This window comes from Heterodontus francisci, chromosome 17 (genome assembly GCF_036365525.1).
Source record: "Heterodontus francisci isolate sHetFra1 chromosome 17, sHetFra1.hap1, whole genome shotgun sequence".
NCBI lineage: Eukaryota > Metazoa > Chordata > Chondrichthyes > Heterodontiformes > Heterodontidae > Heterodontus > Heterodontus francisci.
The window spans coordinates 35,685,376-35,700,260 of NC_090387.1; the positions used below are offsets into that span (position 1 = coordinate 35,685,376).

A 14,885-nucleotide genomic window follows, 5' to 3' on the forward strand; every position below is an offset into this window, starting at 1 on the left:
CTAATATTTGTCAGTTCCGAAGAAGGGTCACTGACCCGAAACGTTAACTCTGCTTCTCTTTCCACAGATGCTGCCAGACCTGCTGAGTGAATCCAGCATTTCTTGTTTTTGTTTCAGATTTCCAGCATCCGCAGTATTTTGCTTTTATTATTCGCTTTATCTTAATTTGGTCAAAGTTCAAGTGCTAGAATAGTTGAGAATTTATTTCAATCTTCAGTTTAGAACTAAGCTGTCTAAACATCTACATATATTTTCAAATTCAAAGGGATTTTGATGTACAGAAACAACTCAAATAATTGCAACTTTTACGACATTAAGCCATGGGCTAAAAATGTAGCTCATGTACATTCATTTGATTTACAGACCAAATAGATGATATTTGGGGTACAAATACAGCAGAAACTTGAGTTCAAAGAATTATTTTATTGAAATAAATCTAAATTTTTACAATAATCAGACATATATAATTTGTTCCATATTAAATATGCAACTTGTTCCATGCATGTATACTGAATTCATAACGTCCTATAAAGATGCATGGTAGTTCATAGAATGTGTATTTCTCTCCCCTTCTTCATGCCCCCTCTATTTCACTGTCCTTTTTGCCCCCTTTCCCTATCTCTTTTCCCTGGTTCCATATTCTTCCCTTTTCTTTTTGAAGTCAGTGGCCTATGCTGGCAGTTTCCTGCAAGTCGCTATCCTTTGTGAGCATGGATTGTCAATATTGACAAGTTATTCAAACTGAGTGTGAGGTGTACTGATTCCAGGCCAAATGTTTACAGTTGTCACAGGTCACTATAGAGGCATCCATCACTGGCAGGAATCCTAGATGATTTGTTTTTCTGCTCCTCAGTCTAGGGGCACTGTTAGCTCTGCTGAGATCAACTAACTCCTGATAGAGTAAGGGTGGAATCTTGGATCTTTTGCATCCGTGGTGTACCATGTGATGCATTTACCACTGAACCCTGTTAACGTTAATGACCCATGCTCACACAAATACCCTACCAAAGCCATTTTTGATGGTGACTATTAAAAATAGTGGAAAACATCTGTTTGTTATTGCACAATTGTTTGTTTTTGCAGATGGTTTTACTGAACTAGATAGCTACTCAAATCCACTTGTCTACAATTATTTAGTGAGTCCCAGTTTGCTGTTAAATTAGGCTCACTAAGATTTTTTATTTTATTTAGAGATACAGCACTGAAACAGGCCCTTCGGCCCACCGAGTCTGTGCCAACCATCAACCACCCATTTGTACTAATCCTACATTAATCCCATATTCCTACCACATCCCCACAATTCCCCTACCTATACTAGGGCCAATTTACCTATCAACCTGCAAGTCTTTGGCTGTGGGAGGAAACCGGAGCACCCAGCGAAAACCCACGCAGTCACAGGGAGAACTTGCAAACTCTGCACAGGCAGTACCCAGAATTGAACCCGGGTCGCTGGAGCTGTGAGGCTGTGGTGCTAACCACTGCGCCACTGTGATGTTGCTGATTTGCAACATTCTACAGTTTGCCTGCAGTGGTCCATTTACAGAGGCATATAATCATTTTTCGTTCTGATTTGAACATTATTTTGCTTCAGTGTATTGAGATAAAAATACTAAAGATGTTGAAGCCAATAGAATATCTTCATTGACCTGCAAGAAGTTTGTCTACATTATTTTTTAAAAAAAATTGTGCCTCAACATTAAATGTTTGCATAACAAATATTGATTTTGATTCTTTTCATATCATTACTGCTACAAAAAAGCAAATCACAAAATTAAAGTACCATAATCTACTGAGAATGTTCTATCTGTGCAGTGTGTTGTACATTGTCCAAACAGCTGGATTGTGCATTTTATTCCTTTTTTGACTCACAGGAGCCTTTTGAGTACTCACAAAGGAACTATGAATGAGTGTATTTTTGACTCTTGCTTATTAAGCTAGCTTAAATACAATTGTGTTTTTTAAAAGTAAGAGTTATAAAGTCCAGAGAAACCGAATATTAAAGTCACTCATTTTGTCCTGGAAACTCTTCTCAAAACGTTGCTTCTGTTCCTCTGTGAAATGTTCCTTCCAGTCTCCAACTATACCTAAATAAAAATGAGCGAGAGAAGGGCCATCATAAGGGCAAAGGGAATAATGATATGTTTGACAATTTGATCCTGTTATTTGCACTAACCTTTCCTCATAAAGTTTCCTCTTTTATGGTCCATAATTTCATTGGGAACAAGCGTGTAGTTGATCATCTGATTATCCTTCATGTTTGTGAAATTGCAGTGTCGTACAATTGAGTCAATTGCCTCTGGTAAAAGGGGACGTTCCAAAAAATTGCATAGCTTTTCGACAGAATGTCTAAGATCCTGTGAGAAATAACAAATGAAAATGAAGACTCCTAAGAAAACAGTGTGCTTTTTTTTCCAGCTTTTTGTTTTCCTAGGTCAAGTCTTAGGTACCACTCTAATCATTGACCAAAATGTCAACTAACCAACTTCCTCTCAGATCTCTGGGTTTATGTTCTAGTTAGGGTTGTTTTTTTTTAACACTTGCTGATCATTATGCTTTGAACTGCTATTTGATTATAAATAAGCCTACTAGTTGCTTTAGCCTCAAGTTGTTAGTTTGTAAACCCCTTGTCTGTGTGGCAACGTTGTCATTTCTAAAAGAATTAGATAGGGTGGTACAAAACTCTGAAATCCAGTAATCATATTAGTGCATGAGAGATGTTTGGCCTTCAGTTAGGCATCTCTGCAAAGACAGATTATATAAAGCTTCCAGGTCAAAGGGGACACACGTCTGCTTATAGGAACTGCCATTAGACCATTGAGAGTGAACACAGTAAAAAAAAAAAATACATGAAGCTAACAATTTCAACTAAATTTGCAGATGACACAAATCTTGGAAGTATTGTGAACTGTGAGGAAGATAGTGATTGACTTCAAGAGGACATCTTGGTGGAATGGGCAGACAAGTAGCAGATGAAAGTTAATGCAGAGAAGTGTGAAGTTATGCATTTTGGTAGGAAGAGCAAGGAAAGGCAATATGAAATAAACAATTCTAAAGGGGGTACAGGAACAGAGGCCTGGGGGTATATGTGCACAAATCATTGAATGTGGCAGGAGCAGGTTGAGAATGTGGTTAAAAAGGCTTACAGGATCATGGGTTTTATAAGGAGAGGAATAGAGTACAAAAGCAAGAAAGTTACAAGGAGCCTTTAAAACATTGTTTCGGCGTCAACTGGAGTATTGTGTCCAATTCTGGGCACCAGACTTTAGAAAGAATGTGAAGTCTTTAGAGAGGGTGCAGAAAAGATTTACAAGAATGGTTCCAGGGTTGAGGGACCCCAGTTACATGGATGGATTGGAGAAGCTGGGGTTGTTCTCAGAGAAGAGAAGGTTGAGAGGAGTTTTGATAGAGGTGTTCAAAATCATGAGGGGTCCAGAGTAGATAGAGAGACACTGTTTGCATTGGCGAAAGTGTTGAGAACCAGAGGACACCAATTTAAGGTGATTTGCAAAGGAACCATTGGTGACGTGAGGAAAAACTTTTTTACGCAGAGAGGGGTTAGTATCTGATAGAGTGTGGTGGAAGCAGATTCAATTGTGACTTTCAAAAGGGAATTGGATATTTATCTGAAGAGAAAAAAATTTGCAAGGTTAAGGGGAGGGGGGAAAGGCAAAGTGGGACGAGGTGAGTTGCTCTTAGAGCTGGAACAGACACATTGGACTGAATGGCTGCCTTCTGTGCTATAACCATTCTATGATGCTATTCTATGAATATAGCACAATTTAAGAGATAGAAAACAGCATTCATTCCCTTACTGTAATGTTGAGAAAAATTATCATCCAAATGTAATAGAGCAATTATTTATCACCAATATAAACTATATAAAATCTAATTCCTACCTTCTTCAGCTCCTCATAAGTTATAAACAAGAAGTTGAATTCTTCTCTGTGGCTTATCCAGTCTTTTATGTGTTCAAACCATGATCCAAAATGCACTGAAATAAGATGGAAAAATTAACAGATTTGGATCTAACTTTTTAAATTCTTTGAGACTTGTGGAGAAGATCCTTATTCTCTTATTTTCAAGCACTTTGGTTAAAATTATTGAAGGTTGTTTTGAAATTCAGTCCATGCTAATGTGCCCATAGCGTTTTTTTAAAATTATACTACCGTATTATAAATACTTGTGTGTCAGCTGTGGCTCAATTGATAGCACTCTCACTTCTGAGTTGCAAGGTGCCAGGTTCCAGTCCCATTCCAGGGCTTGAGCATAAGAATCAAGGCTGCCTCTCCAATACACCACCTCTCCCTGTTGTGCTGCTGAGGTTTCAGGGCTGGTAGCATGGAGAGCCCGCCTGCCATCCTTAATTGGACAGCAGGCCCACAGGTGTCCAATTAGGAGGCCTTCTGTGGTAAAATCACCGTCTGGCAAATGTGGGCTTGGGAACCTGCATTTCACCCTGATGTCAGTGTCCTGAAGCTGTGGTAAAATTCAACACCAGGTACTCAAGTCAAAGGAGAACTTTGAACACGCTACCTTCCAACTCACCGGTATGAGTGCTAATAAAGAAATCAAACTGACTTTAAGCAAAAACAAATAACTGGTTATTGAATAAGCAAAACCTTCACAATCCCTCCGAGGAATGTATTTTATTGCAGCATAAACATTGTCAATAAACCACTGATTAAGTGCTCAGTCTTTAGAGAACAGGGCACTTCTGTTACAGTATCTGTTGCTATCTTTATGGTGAAATTGTACAAAATTTGACTTGTACAACACAGGAATCGGAGTACGATCTAAAGTACATGAAGCAATAATGTAAATGCATAATTTTGTCACACAGATACAAAGGAAATCTCTCAATTCTCGCTGCTTTCTTGTCGTGCTAATTTTAAAAATAGCCAAAGATGGCTGAGTAAAAATGATTTTGCTTCCACAGTCATCAGAAAATGTACAACTCCTCATCATTGCTGTAAATGTCACTGATTATTGCCTAACAACTTTATTTAAAAAAGACAGAATTCTCGTTACATTGGTAAAGGGTTAAAGTATTATCTATAGAAATCTCCAAACCTCCATTTGGAAGTAAATTGAACAAGATCAAAATGCACACCTTCTCCAAGTAAAAATTTCTCCAGAAATTCCCCAAAAGTTCCTGGCTCTGGCAGGAAGTTTGCCATTTTGTGGAAATGATAAAATGAAACAATTATGTCCATTGGATTTCTTGCAACATAAATCACCTGTATAAAGGGGGGAAAATGTGTACAGCACATTAGAAACCATTTTGATACAACAGACAAAAATGGTATTAAGGTCTTGAAATTCCTACTACAATGCATGGATAGGTTAAATGAAGACTGCTTCTTTTAAATGTAGTTGTCTTCACTTCTGTTCTAGGACTGGATGACTTAGTATCCCCAGCAAACATCAATTAGTTCCTAGTGGCAAATAGTATAAAACTCGCATGTATTAGCACTCAGAGGCTGTTGAGATGGCTGGTATAAGAAGTGGAAATGCTCATATGGTTCAGTAGTGTTGTTCTTCAAGAAGACAGAAGGAGGAGCAGGAGTAGACTGTGGCCCATTGAGCCTGCTCTGCCATTCAATACGATCATGGCTGATCTTAGGCTTCAACTCCACTGTCCTGCCCACTCGCTATATCCCTTGATTCCCTGAGCGACCAAAAATCTGTCTGTCCCAGCCTTAAATGTATTCAATGATGGAGCATCCATAACCCTCTAGGGTAGAGAATTCCAAAGATTCGTAACCATTTGAGTGAAGTAATTTCTCCTCATCTCAGTCCTAAATGATCAGCCCCTAAACCTGAGACTGTGCCCCCATGTTTTAGATTCCTTGACCAGCAGAAACAATCTCTCTGTCTACCATATCCAGCACCTTCTGAATCTTCGGAACTGACCCGAAACGTTAACTCTGCTTCTCTTTTCACAGATGCTGCCAGACCTGCTGAGTGGTTCCAGCATTTCTTGTTTTTATTTCAGATTTCCAGCATCCGCAGTATTTTGCTTTTACCTTCTGAATCTTGTATGTTTCAATGAGATTGCCTCTCATTCTTCTAAACTCCAGAGAATATAGGACCAATTTACTCAGCCTCTCATCATTGGACAATACCCTCATCCCAGGGACCAATTTAGTGAACCTTTGCTCCAATGCAAGTATATCCTTAAGTGGCGAGACCAAAACTGCACACAGTACTCCAAATGTGGTTTCACCCTCTACAGTTGTAGCAAGACTTCTCTATTCCTGTACTCCAGTCCCCTTGCAATGAAGGCCAACATGTTATTTGTCTTCCTAATTGCTGGCTGTACCTGCATGCTAACTTTGTGAAACTACAAGCACACACAAGTCTCTTTGAACATCAACACTTCCACATTTCACACCTTTTAAAAAATATTCTGCTTTTCTATTCTTGCGACCAAATAAAGGATGTTTTGTGCTCTATCCAACCTGGGTGTGATTGACTCTAAAGTTGGGTGACAAAGCTGAATAAATGTTTAATATCTCAGTATTGATATTTTTCACTGGACATAAAACCACCAATTTTAAAAAATCACATTCTAACATACTGTATTGTAATCACAGGCTATAGGGTGCTGGCTCTACCAAGTTCAATTTTGCTTTTGGAACACATTTAACTGCTCACTAGCTGCATCAAGGTTAAAAATATCAATTGATATTGGCTGAAAGAAATGCAGGAAGTACTCACTGCTTTATAAAACTAGGAAATGCATCAGGTAATCTTTAAAGTTTAGAAGGACATTACATCCTTTTCTTCGAGAGCCTGAATTAGGCTTGAAGAAATGTTTTATTTTGAGACCTGCACTTTACTGTCTTATTGTCTGCTGTATTTTTGCATTAAATCTACAGAAAGAAAAATTAGCCAAAAAGACAAGTTCTTACCAAAGTGTAATCCTACCAGGTTAACTCACAAACCAAGTTTCTTAATCTGTTATATTGAGGTAAATTGACTTAGATTACAGTTTTCTTCTTAAACAAGAGGATGTCATTGTGCCTCCCTCTTGCACTACATTCTGGCTTGGATACAATTGTTCTTGGTTGTGCTTTTTTTTCTTCAAAAAAAATTTAGTCTTGCAACTACAATTTTTTTTAGAGTCATAGAGAGATACAGCACTGAAACAGGCCTTTCGGCCCACCGAGTCTGTACTGACCATCAACCACCTATTTATTCTAATCCTACATTAATCCCATTTCCCTCTCACATCCCCACCTTCGCTCAATTCTCCTATCACCTACCTACACTGGGGGCAATTTACAATGGCCAATTTACTCATCAACCTGCAAGTCTTTGGCATGTGGGAGGAAACTGGAGCACCAGGAGGAAACCCACACAGGTCACGGGGAGAACTTGCAAACTCCGCACAGACAGTACCCAGAACCAAACCCGGGTCGCTGGAGCTGTGAGGCTGCAGTGCTAACCGCTGCACCACTGTGCCGCCCTTTTATAACGCAGTTCTTTTTTTAAAAAAAAAAGTTTTATGTGGCACAACTGCAATGTAAAAAGTTCATTGAGGGCTGTCATCTCACCCATTCTCTCTGCAGGATGTTACAACTGTACAAAAGTGCAAAGTCAGGCTGTTTTTTTTTACTACAAAGAAATTTCTGGCAGATTTTTATTTTTAAATAAACTGTCAATTTACAATTTTGAAACTGGTTTCTCCTTATGGCAGTTAGCCTGTATTATCAACCTGGTTGCTATAAGTTTGCATACCTTTGCGTTAGATTGTTTGACGGACTTGGAGATGATGTGATAGGGAAGGTGTGTGGTGATAATTCGATTGTCTAGCTTGTGGTGCAGAATATCCTCACAATAATAATGTTCAATCCACGGAGCTCGAATCCAGTTTGGGATGGTTTTGGCAGGCACCTGGTTTCCATCATTATAAATAATTGTGAGAATCTCCTGCATCCATGTTGTACCTATGAAAGTTAAACCAGTTGAATTATTGTAGCACAGCAGTCGTGGAGCATAAAACCTACCTGAGTCACTTATAATTGAAATGGTTGCAGCAGCCAAACCTACTACAATAGCGATGCAATGCTGTGAACATTGTGTGCTGAAGAACTCCCAGTGACTAGGGTGAATAGAGTTGTAGTCTTCAGCTTCCTAATTTAACTTCACTTTTGGTACATCTTGTTACATTTGGAATTCCAGAACTTTGATGCCCATGATGAACTTTCAGGAGTCTGCTACCATAAAGAATGAACATGGAGCTAATACTGGTGCAATACCAGATATCTACAATTAGATGTCTCATTTTACTCTGTAAATTCGTAACCATACAAGAGTTCATAACTCTTTGACATACCCAATTATTGTTTATTTCTCTCAATTCTCATTGATAAGGAAATCATATAATGTACAGCATCACATTATCATGGTTCATACCTGGTTCCACAAATCCTATGCACCATCTTACTTTTGAAAACATTATCTCTAAGAATCAAAGTTGGGTTGAAAAACTAGGGATTGTTTCTAAACCCCAAATATGAACCATTTGCCAGTCCTCAGCAATAAGATCCTCAGTACCCTATGAAGAGCTATAGCTAGGAAACAATTGGGATTGCATTCAGTTCAGACCATCTGCACGCCCACTGACTGGAAACTTGCACTATAAATTTATATTAAAAACAAAACTGGAATAAGGAGAAGGATACATGAATTGTGCCAACCAATGCTTCCCCTCTGACACCGACACACACACACATAATCATATGAAGTAAATACTTGACCGGTGTGAAAATCTCGTGGCAAAAAAGGTTGCATCCGACAATATATAGCTGTGTGATAAACTATCCCACATTGTAAAAAGATGCATAAAAATTTTTACCTTAAGTATTTATGTTGGGTACCAATAATTGTCAGAGATTTGGCACTTTGGATAACTGATACACAAAGTAGACATGAGCACTGAGGTACAATATACTGGTGCTCCTACCTGATTTGGGGTATGTAACGATCAGTGTATCAGTGTCATGAAACTTGAACTCCTCAGCATATCGCAGAGACTGCATTGTATGCAGGTGTCCCGGAAAGTTGATGCCTGAGTACCGCACTGTCACATCCAGATTAGCCATGACTTGTAACCTTTGCTGTGAGTGAACAGCTGCTGTGAGCCGAGCTCAGGCTTTTTATGTCTTGGTAGCGGAAATCAAACTCATTCTTACTGGAAAAAAAAAGTTGTGGTTTCATTTGAAGCTTTTTTTTTGGTGGTATTTCACCAGTATTTTCCCTCCTCTCCTTGACAATAGTGACTCATGCTTGAGCGAGTTCCTCCATTTGGATACTAACTGCAGGTTCTCAGCTAAGGGACTATTTTTACCTTGAGCACTCTGCAACAAATGCTGGCAGGTCATTTGACCATGGACATCATCACACAGCAGAGCGTGGTACTGTCCTTACGCAACATTGACAATCATACAATTTCCAGCAGAGATCACACAATAGTGGTCATGAGCTAATAAAAACAAGAATTAGAATTAGAATATTACAGCGCAGTACAGGCCCTTCGGCCCTCGATGTTGCGCCGATCATCTGACCTACACTATTCCATTTTCATCCATGTCTATCCAATGACCACTTAAATGCCCTTAAAGTTGGCGAGTCTACTACTGTTGTAGGCAGGGCGTTCCACGCCCCTACTACTCTCTGCGTAAAGAAACTACTTCTGACATCTGTCCTATATCTTTCACCCCTCAACTTAAAGCTATGTCCCCTCGTGTTTGCCATCATCATCCGAGGAAAAAGACTCTCACTATCCACCCTATCTAACCCTCTGATTATCTTGTATGTCTCTATTAAGTCACCTCTCCTCCTCCTTCTCTCTAATGAAAACAACCCCAAGTCCCTCAGCCTTTCCTCGTAAGACCTTCCTTCCATACCAGGCAACATCCTAGTAAATCTCCTCTGCACCCTTTCCAAAGCTTCCACATCCTTCCTATAATGCGGTGACCAGAACTGCACGCAATACTCAAGGTGCGGCCTCACCAGAGTTTTGTACAGCTGCATCATGACCTCGTGGCTCCGAAACTCGATCCCCCTACTAATAAAAGCTAACACACCATATGCCTTCTTAACAGCCCTATTAACCTGGGTAGCAACTTTCAGGGATTTATGTACCTGGACACCAAGATCTCTCTGCTCATCTACACTACCAAGAATCTTCCCATTAGCCCAGTACTCTGCATTGCTGTTACTCCTTCCAAAGTGAATCACCTCACACTTCTCCGCATTAAACTCCATTTGCCATCTCTCAGCCCAGCTCTGCAGCCTATCTATGTCCCTCTGTACCCTGCAACACCCTTCGACACTATCCACAACTCCACCGACCTTCGTGTCATCCGCAAATTTACTAACCCACCCTTCTACACCCTCATCCAGGTCGTTTATAAAAATGACAAACAGCAGTGGCCCCAAAACAGAACCTTGCGGTACACCACTAGTAACTAAACTCCAGGATGAACATTTGCCATCAACCACCACCCTCTGTCTTCTTTCAGCTAGCCAATTTCTGATCCAAAGCTCTAAATCACCTTCAACCCCATACTTCTGTATTTTCTGCAATAGCCTACCGTGGGGAACCTTATCAAACGCCTTACTGAAATCCATATACACCACATCCACGGCTTTACCCTCATCCACCTGTTTGGTCACCTTCTCGAAAAACTCAATAAGGTTTGTGAGGCACGACCGACCTTTCACAAAACCGTGCTGACTATCGCAAATGAACGTATTCTTTTCAAGATGATTATAAATCCTATCTCTTATAACCCTTTCCAACATTTTACCCACAACCGAAGTAAGGCTCACAGGTCTATAATTACCAGGGCTGTCTCTACTCCCCTTCTTGAACAAGGGGACATTTGCTATCCTCCAGTCTTCCGGCACTACTCCTGTCGACAATGACGACATAAAGATCAACAACAACGGCTCTGCAATCTCCTCCCTGGCTTCCCAGAGAATCCTAGGATAAATCCCATCTGGCCCAGGGGACTTATCTATTTTCACTCTTTCCAAAATTGCTAACACCTCCTCCTTGTGAATCTCAATCCCATCTAGCCTAGTAGGCTGTATCTCAGTAATCTCCTCGGCAACATTTTCTTTTTCTACTGTAAATACTGACGAAAAATATTCATTTAACGCTCCCCTATCTCCTCTGATTCCGCACACAACTTCCCACTACTATCCTTGATTGGCCCTGTTCTAACTCTTATCATTCTTTTATTCCTGATATACCTATAGAAAGCCTTAGGGTTTTCTTTGATCCTATCCGCCAATGACTTCTCGTGTCCTCTCCTTGCTCTTCTTAGCCCTCCCTTTAGATCCTTCCTGGCTAGCTTGTAACTCTCAAGCGCCCTAACTGAGCCTTCACGTCTCATCCTAACATAAGCCGCCCTCTTCCTCTTGACAAGCGCTTCAACTTCTTGAGTAAACCACAGCTCCCTTGCTCGACAACTTCCTCCCTGCCTGACAGGTACATACTTATCAAGGACACGCATTAGCTGCTCCTTGAATAAGCTCCACATTTCGTTTGTGCCCATCCCCTGCAGTTTCCTTCCCCATCCTACACATCCTAAATCTTGCCTAATCGCGTCATAATTTCCTTTCCCCCAGCTATAATTCTTGCCCTGCGGTATATACCTGTCCCTGCCCATCGCTAAGGTAAACCTAACCGAATTGTGATCACTATCGCCAAAGTGCTCACCTACATCTAAATCGAACACCCGGCCGGGTTCATTACCCAGTACCAAATCCAATGTGGCATCGCCCCTGGTTGGCCTGTCCACATACTGTGTCAGAAAACCCTCCTGCACACACTGGACAAAAACAGACCCATCTAAAGTACTCGAACTATAGTATTTCCAGTCAATATTTGGAAAGTTAAAGTCCCCCATAACCACTACCCTGTTACTCTCGCTCCTGTCGAGAATCATCTTCGCTATCCTTTCCTCTCCATCTCTGGAACTATTCGGAGGTCTATAGAAAACTCCCAACAGGGTGACCTCTCCTCTCCTGTTTCTAACCTCGGCCCATACTACCTCAGTAGACGAGTCCTCAAACGTCCTTTCTGCCGCTGTAATACTTTCCTTGATTAACAATGCCACACCCCCCCCTCTTTTACCCTCTTCTCTGTTCTTACTGAAACATCTAAATCCCGGAACCTGCAACATCCATTCCTGCCCCTGCTCTACCCATGTCTCTGAAATGGCCACAACATCAGGATCCCAGGTACCAACCCATGCTGCAAGCTCACCCACCTTATTCCGGATGCTCCTGGCGTTGAAGTAGACACACTTTAAACCAAGTTCTTGCTTGCCAGTGCCCTCTTGCGTCCCTGTAACCTTATCCCCTACCTCACTACTCTCAACAGCCTGTACACTGGAACTACAATTTAGGTTCCCATTCCCCTGCTGATTTAGTTTAAACCCCCCCGAAGAGCACTAACAAATCTCCCCCCCAGGATATTGGTACCCCTCTGGTTCAGGTGAAGACCATCCTGTTTGTAGAGGTCCCACCTACCCCAGAAAGAGCCCCAATTATCCAGGAAACCAAAACCCTCCCTCCTACACCATCCCTGCAGCCACGTGTTCAACTCCTCTCTCTCCCTATTCCTCTCTTCGCTAGCACGTGGCACAGGCAACAACCCAGAGATAACAACTCTGGTTGTTCTCGCTCTAAGCTTCCACCCTAGCTCCCTGAATTTCTGCCTTAAATCCCCATCTCTCTTCCTACCTATGTCGTTGGTGCCTATGTGGACCACGACTTGGGGGTGCTCCCCCTCCCCCTTAAGGATCCCAAAAACACGATCAGAGACATCACGTACCCTGGCACCTGGGAGGCAACACACCAACCGTGAGTCTCTCTCGTTCCCACAGAACCTCCTATCTGTTCCCCTAACTATGGAGTCCCCAATGACTAATGCTGTGCTCCTCTTCCCCTTTCCCTTCTGAGCAACAGGGACAGACTCTGTGCCAGAGACCTGCACCCCATTGCTTACCCCTGGTAAGTCGTCCCCCCCAACAGTATCCAAAACGGTATACCTGTTGTTGAGGGAAACGGCCACAGCACTGCCTGCTGGTTCCCTTTCCTTCCCCTGACGGTAACCCATCTACCTACTTCTTTTACCTGAGGTGTGACTGCCTCCCTATAACTCCTGTCAATAATCCCCTCCGCCTCCCGAATGATCCGAAGTTCATCCAGCTCCAGCTCCAGTTCCCTAACGCAGTCTGCGAGGAGCTGGAGTTGGGTGCACTTCCCGCAGATGCAGTCAGCAGGGACACTCTTGGCGACCCCTACCTCCCACATTCTGCAGGAGGAACATACAACTGCCTTGACCTCCATTCCCACTATTCTAGATTCCCAACAAATCTACTGAAAAACCCAACGAAAAAAAAAGTCAAAACTTGTTCGCTTAGCAATCCGACGGACTGAACTTTTTAAATAAAAAGCTTACCTTATCAACACACCAGAGTCCTTTTTTTTGGTTAGAGGAGGAGGGTGGGTGGGAGACACTACACGTGTAGTGTCTCAGGTACTGCCACTGCCCAAATAAATAGTTTTCCCTTACCCAGCAGTCCCCTGGTCCTCCGAAACAAAAGGGGATTAACTCGTAACTTACTGAAATTGACCGCTCAGCTGAAAGTCCGCTCCGCACCTCGCTCTGTCAAAGCTGCTCCTCGCAAAAAGACAACGATTATAAAACTGCCCAAATAAATAGTTTTCCCTTACCCAGCAGTCCCCTGGTCCTCTGAAACAAAAGGGGATTAACTTGTAACTTACTGAAATTGACCGCTCAGCTGAAAGTCCGCTCCACACCTCGTTCTGTCAAAGCTGCTCCTCGCAAAAAGACAACGATTATAAAACTGCCCAAATAAATAGTTTTCCCTTACCCAGCAGTCCCCTGGTCCTCCGAAACAAAAGGGGATTAACTTGTGACTTACTGAAATTGACCGCTCAGCTGAAAGTCCGCTCCGCACCTCGTTCTGTCAAAGCTGCTCCTCGCAAAAAGACAAAGATTTTAAAACTGCCCAAATAAATAGTTTTCCCTTACCCAGCAGTCCCCTGGTCCTCTGAAACAAAAGGGGATTAACTTGTAACTTACTGAAATTGACCGCTCAGCTGAAAGTCCGCTCCGCACCTCGTTCTGTCAAAGTGAAATTGACCGCTCGGCTGAAAGTCCGCTCCGCACCTCATTCTGTCAAAGCTGCTCCTCGCAAAAAGATGCAGAAATGCTGGAACCACTCAGCAGGTCCGACCTGCTTTTATTTTCCTTTTATTTTAGTGGTCATGAGCTGCCTTGTTTGTTCCAAGTTGGTTTACACTGAAATTAACTGGCCCGAGTAATACTTTATGTTATAGTCATTTGGCATAAACTCATGAAACAGTAGAAGTTTACTGTCAGAGAACATATGTGATAAAATAAACGTGTTTTTTTTGGCTTAAAAGATGTCTTAAATTATGAGAGGTTGCATAAACTTGGATTGTATTCCAGGGATGAAGAACTTCAGTTATGAAGCTAGACTGGTGAAGTTGGGACTGTTTTCCTTGGAGGAGAGAAGGCTGACAGGAGATTTGATAGATGTATTCAAAATCAGGAGTGATCTGGACAGAGTAGATAGAGAGAATCTGTTCCCATTCATGAAAAGATCAAGAACGAGAGGGCACAGATTTAAGGTAGTTGGCAAAAGAAGCAATGGCGACATGAGGAAAAACTTTTTCACGCAGCGAGTGGTTAAGATTTGGAATGCACTGCCTGAGAGTGCGGTGGAGCCAGGGTCAGTTGAAGCATTCAAGATAGAATTAGATAGTTACCTGAAAAGGAAGAATGTGCAAGGTTATAGGGAGAAAGCGGG

The 14,885-nt window shown here is 41.8% G+C and overlaps 1 protein-coding gene across 1 annotated transcript; it reads right to left on the minus strand.

Annotated features, from left to right (window-relative positions):
* Positions 1-430: 430 nt before the first annotated feature.
* Positions 431-9,303, minus strand: sult5a1 (sulfotransferase family 5A, member 1). The gene is made up of 6 exons (XM_068049887.1): positions 8,972-9,303; positions 7,744-7,952; positions 5,111-5,237; positions 3,897-3,991; positions 2,174-2,354; positions 431-2,084 (listed from the first exon to the last, which is right to left on the minus strand). Exons 1-6 carry the CDS (start codon positions 9,108-9,110, stop codon positions 1,972-1,974), a joined length of 864 nt encoding a protein of 287 aa, XP_067905988.1. The 5' UTR covers positions 9,111-9,303; the 3' UTR covers positions 431-1,971.
* Positions 9,304-14,885: the final 5,582 nt, after the last annotated feature.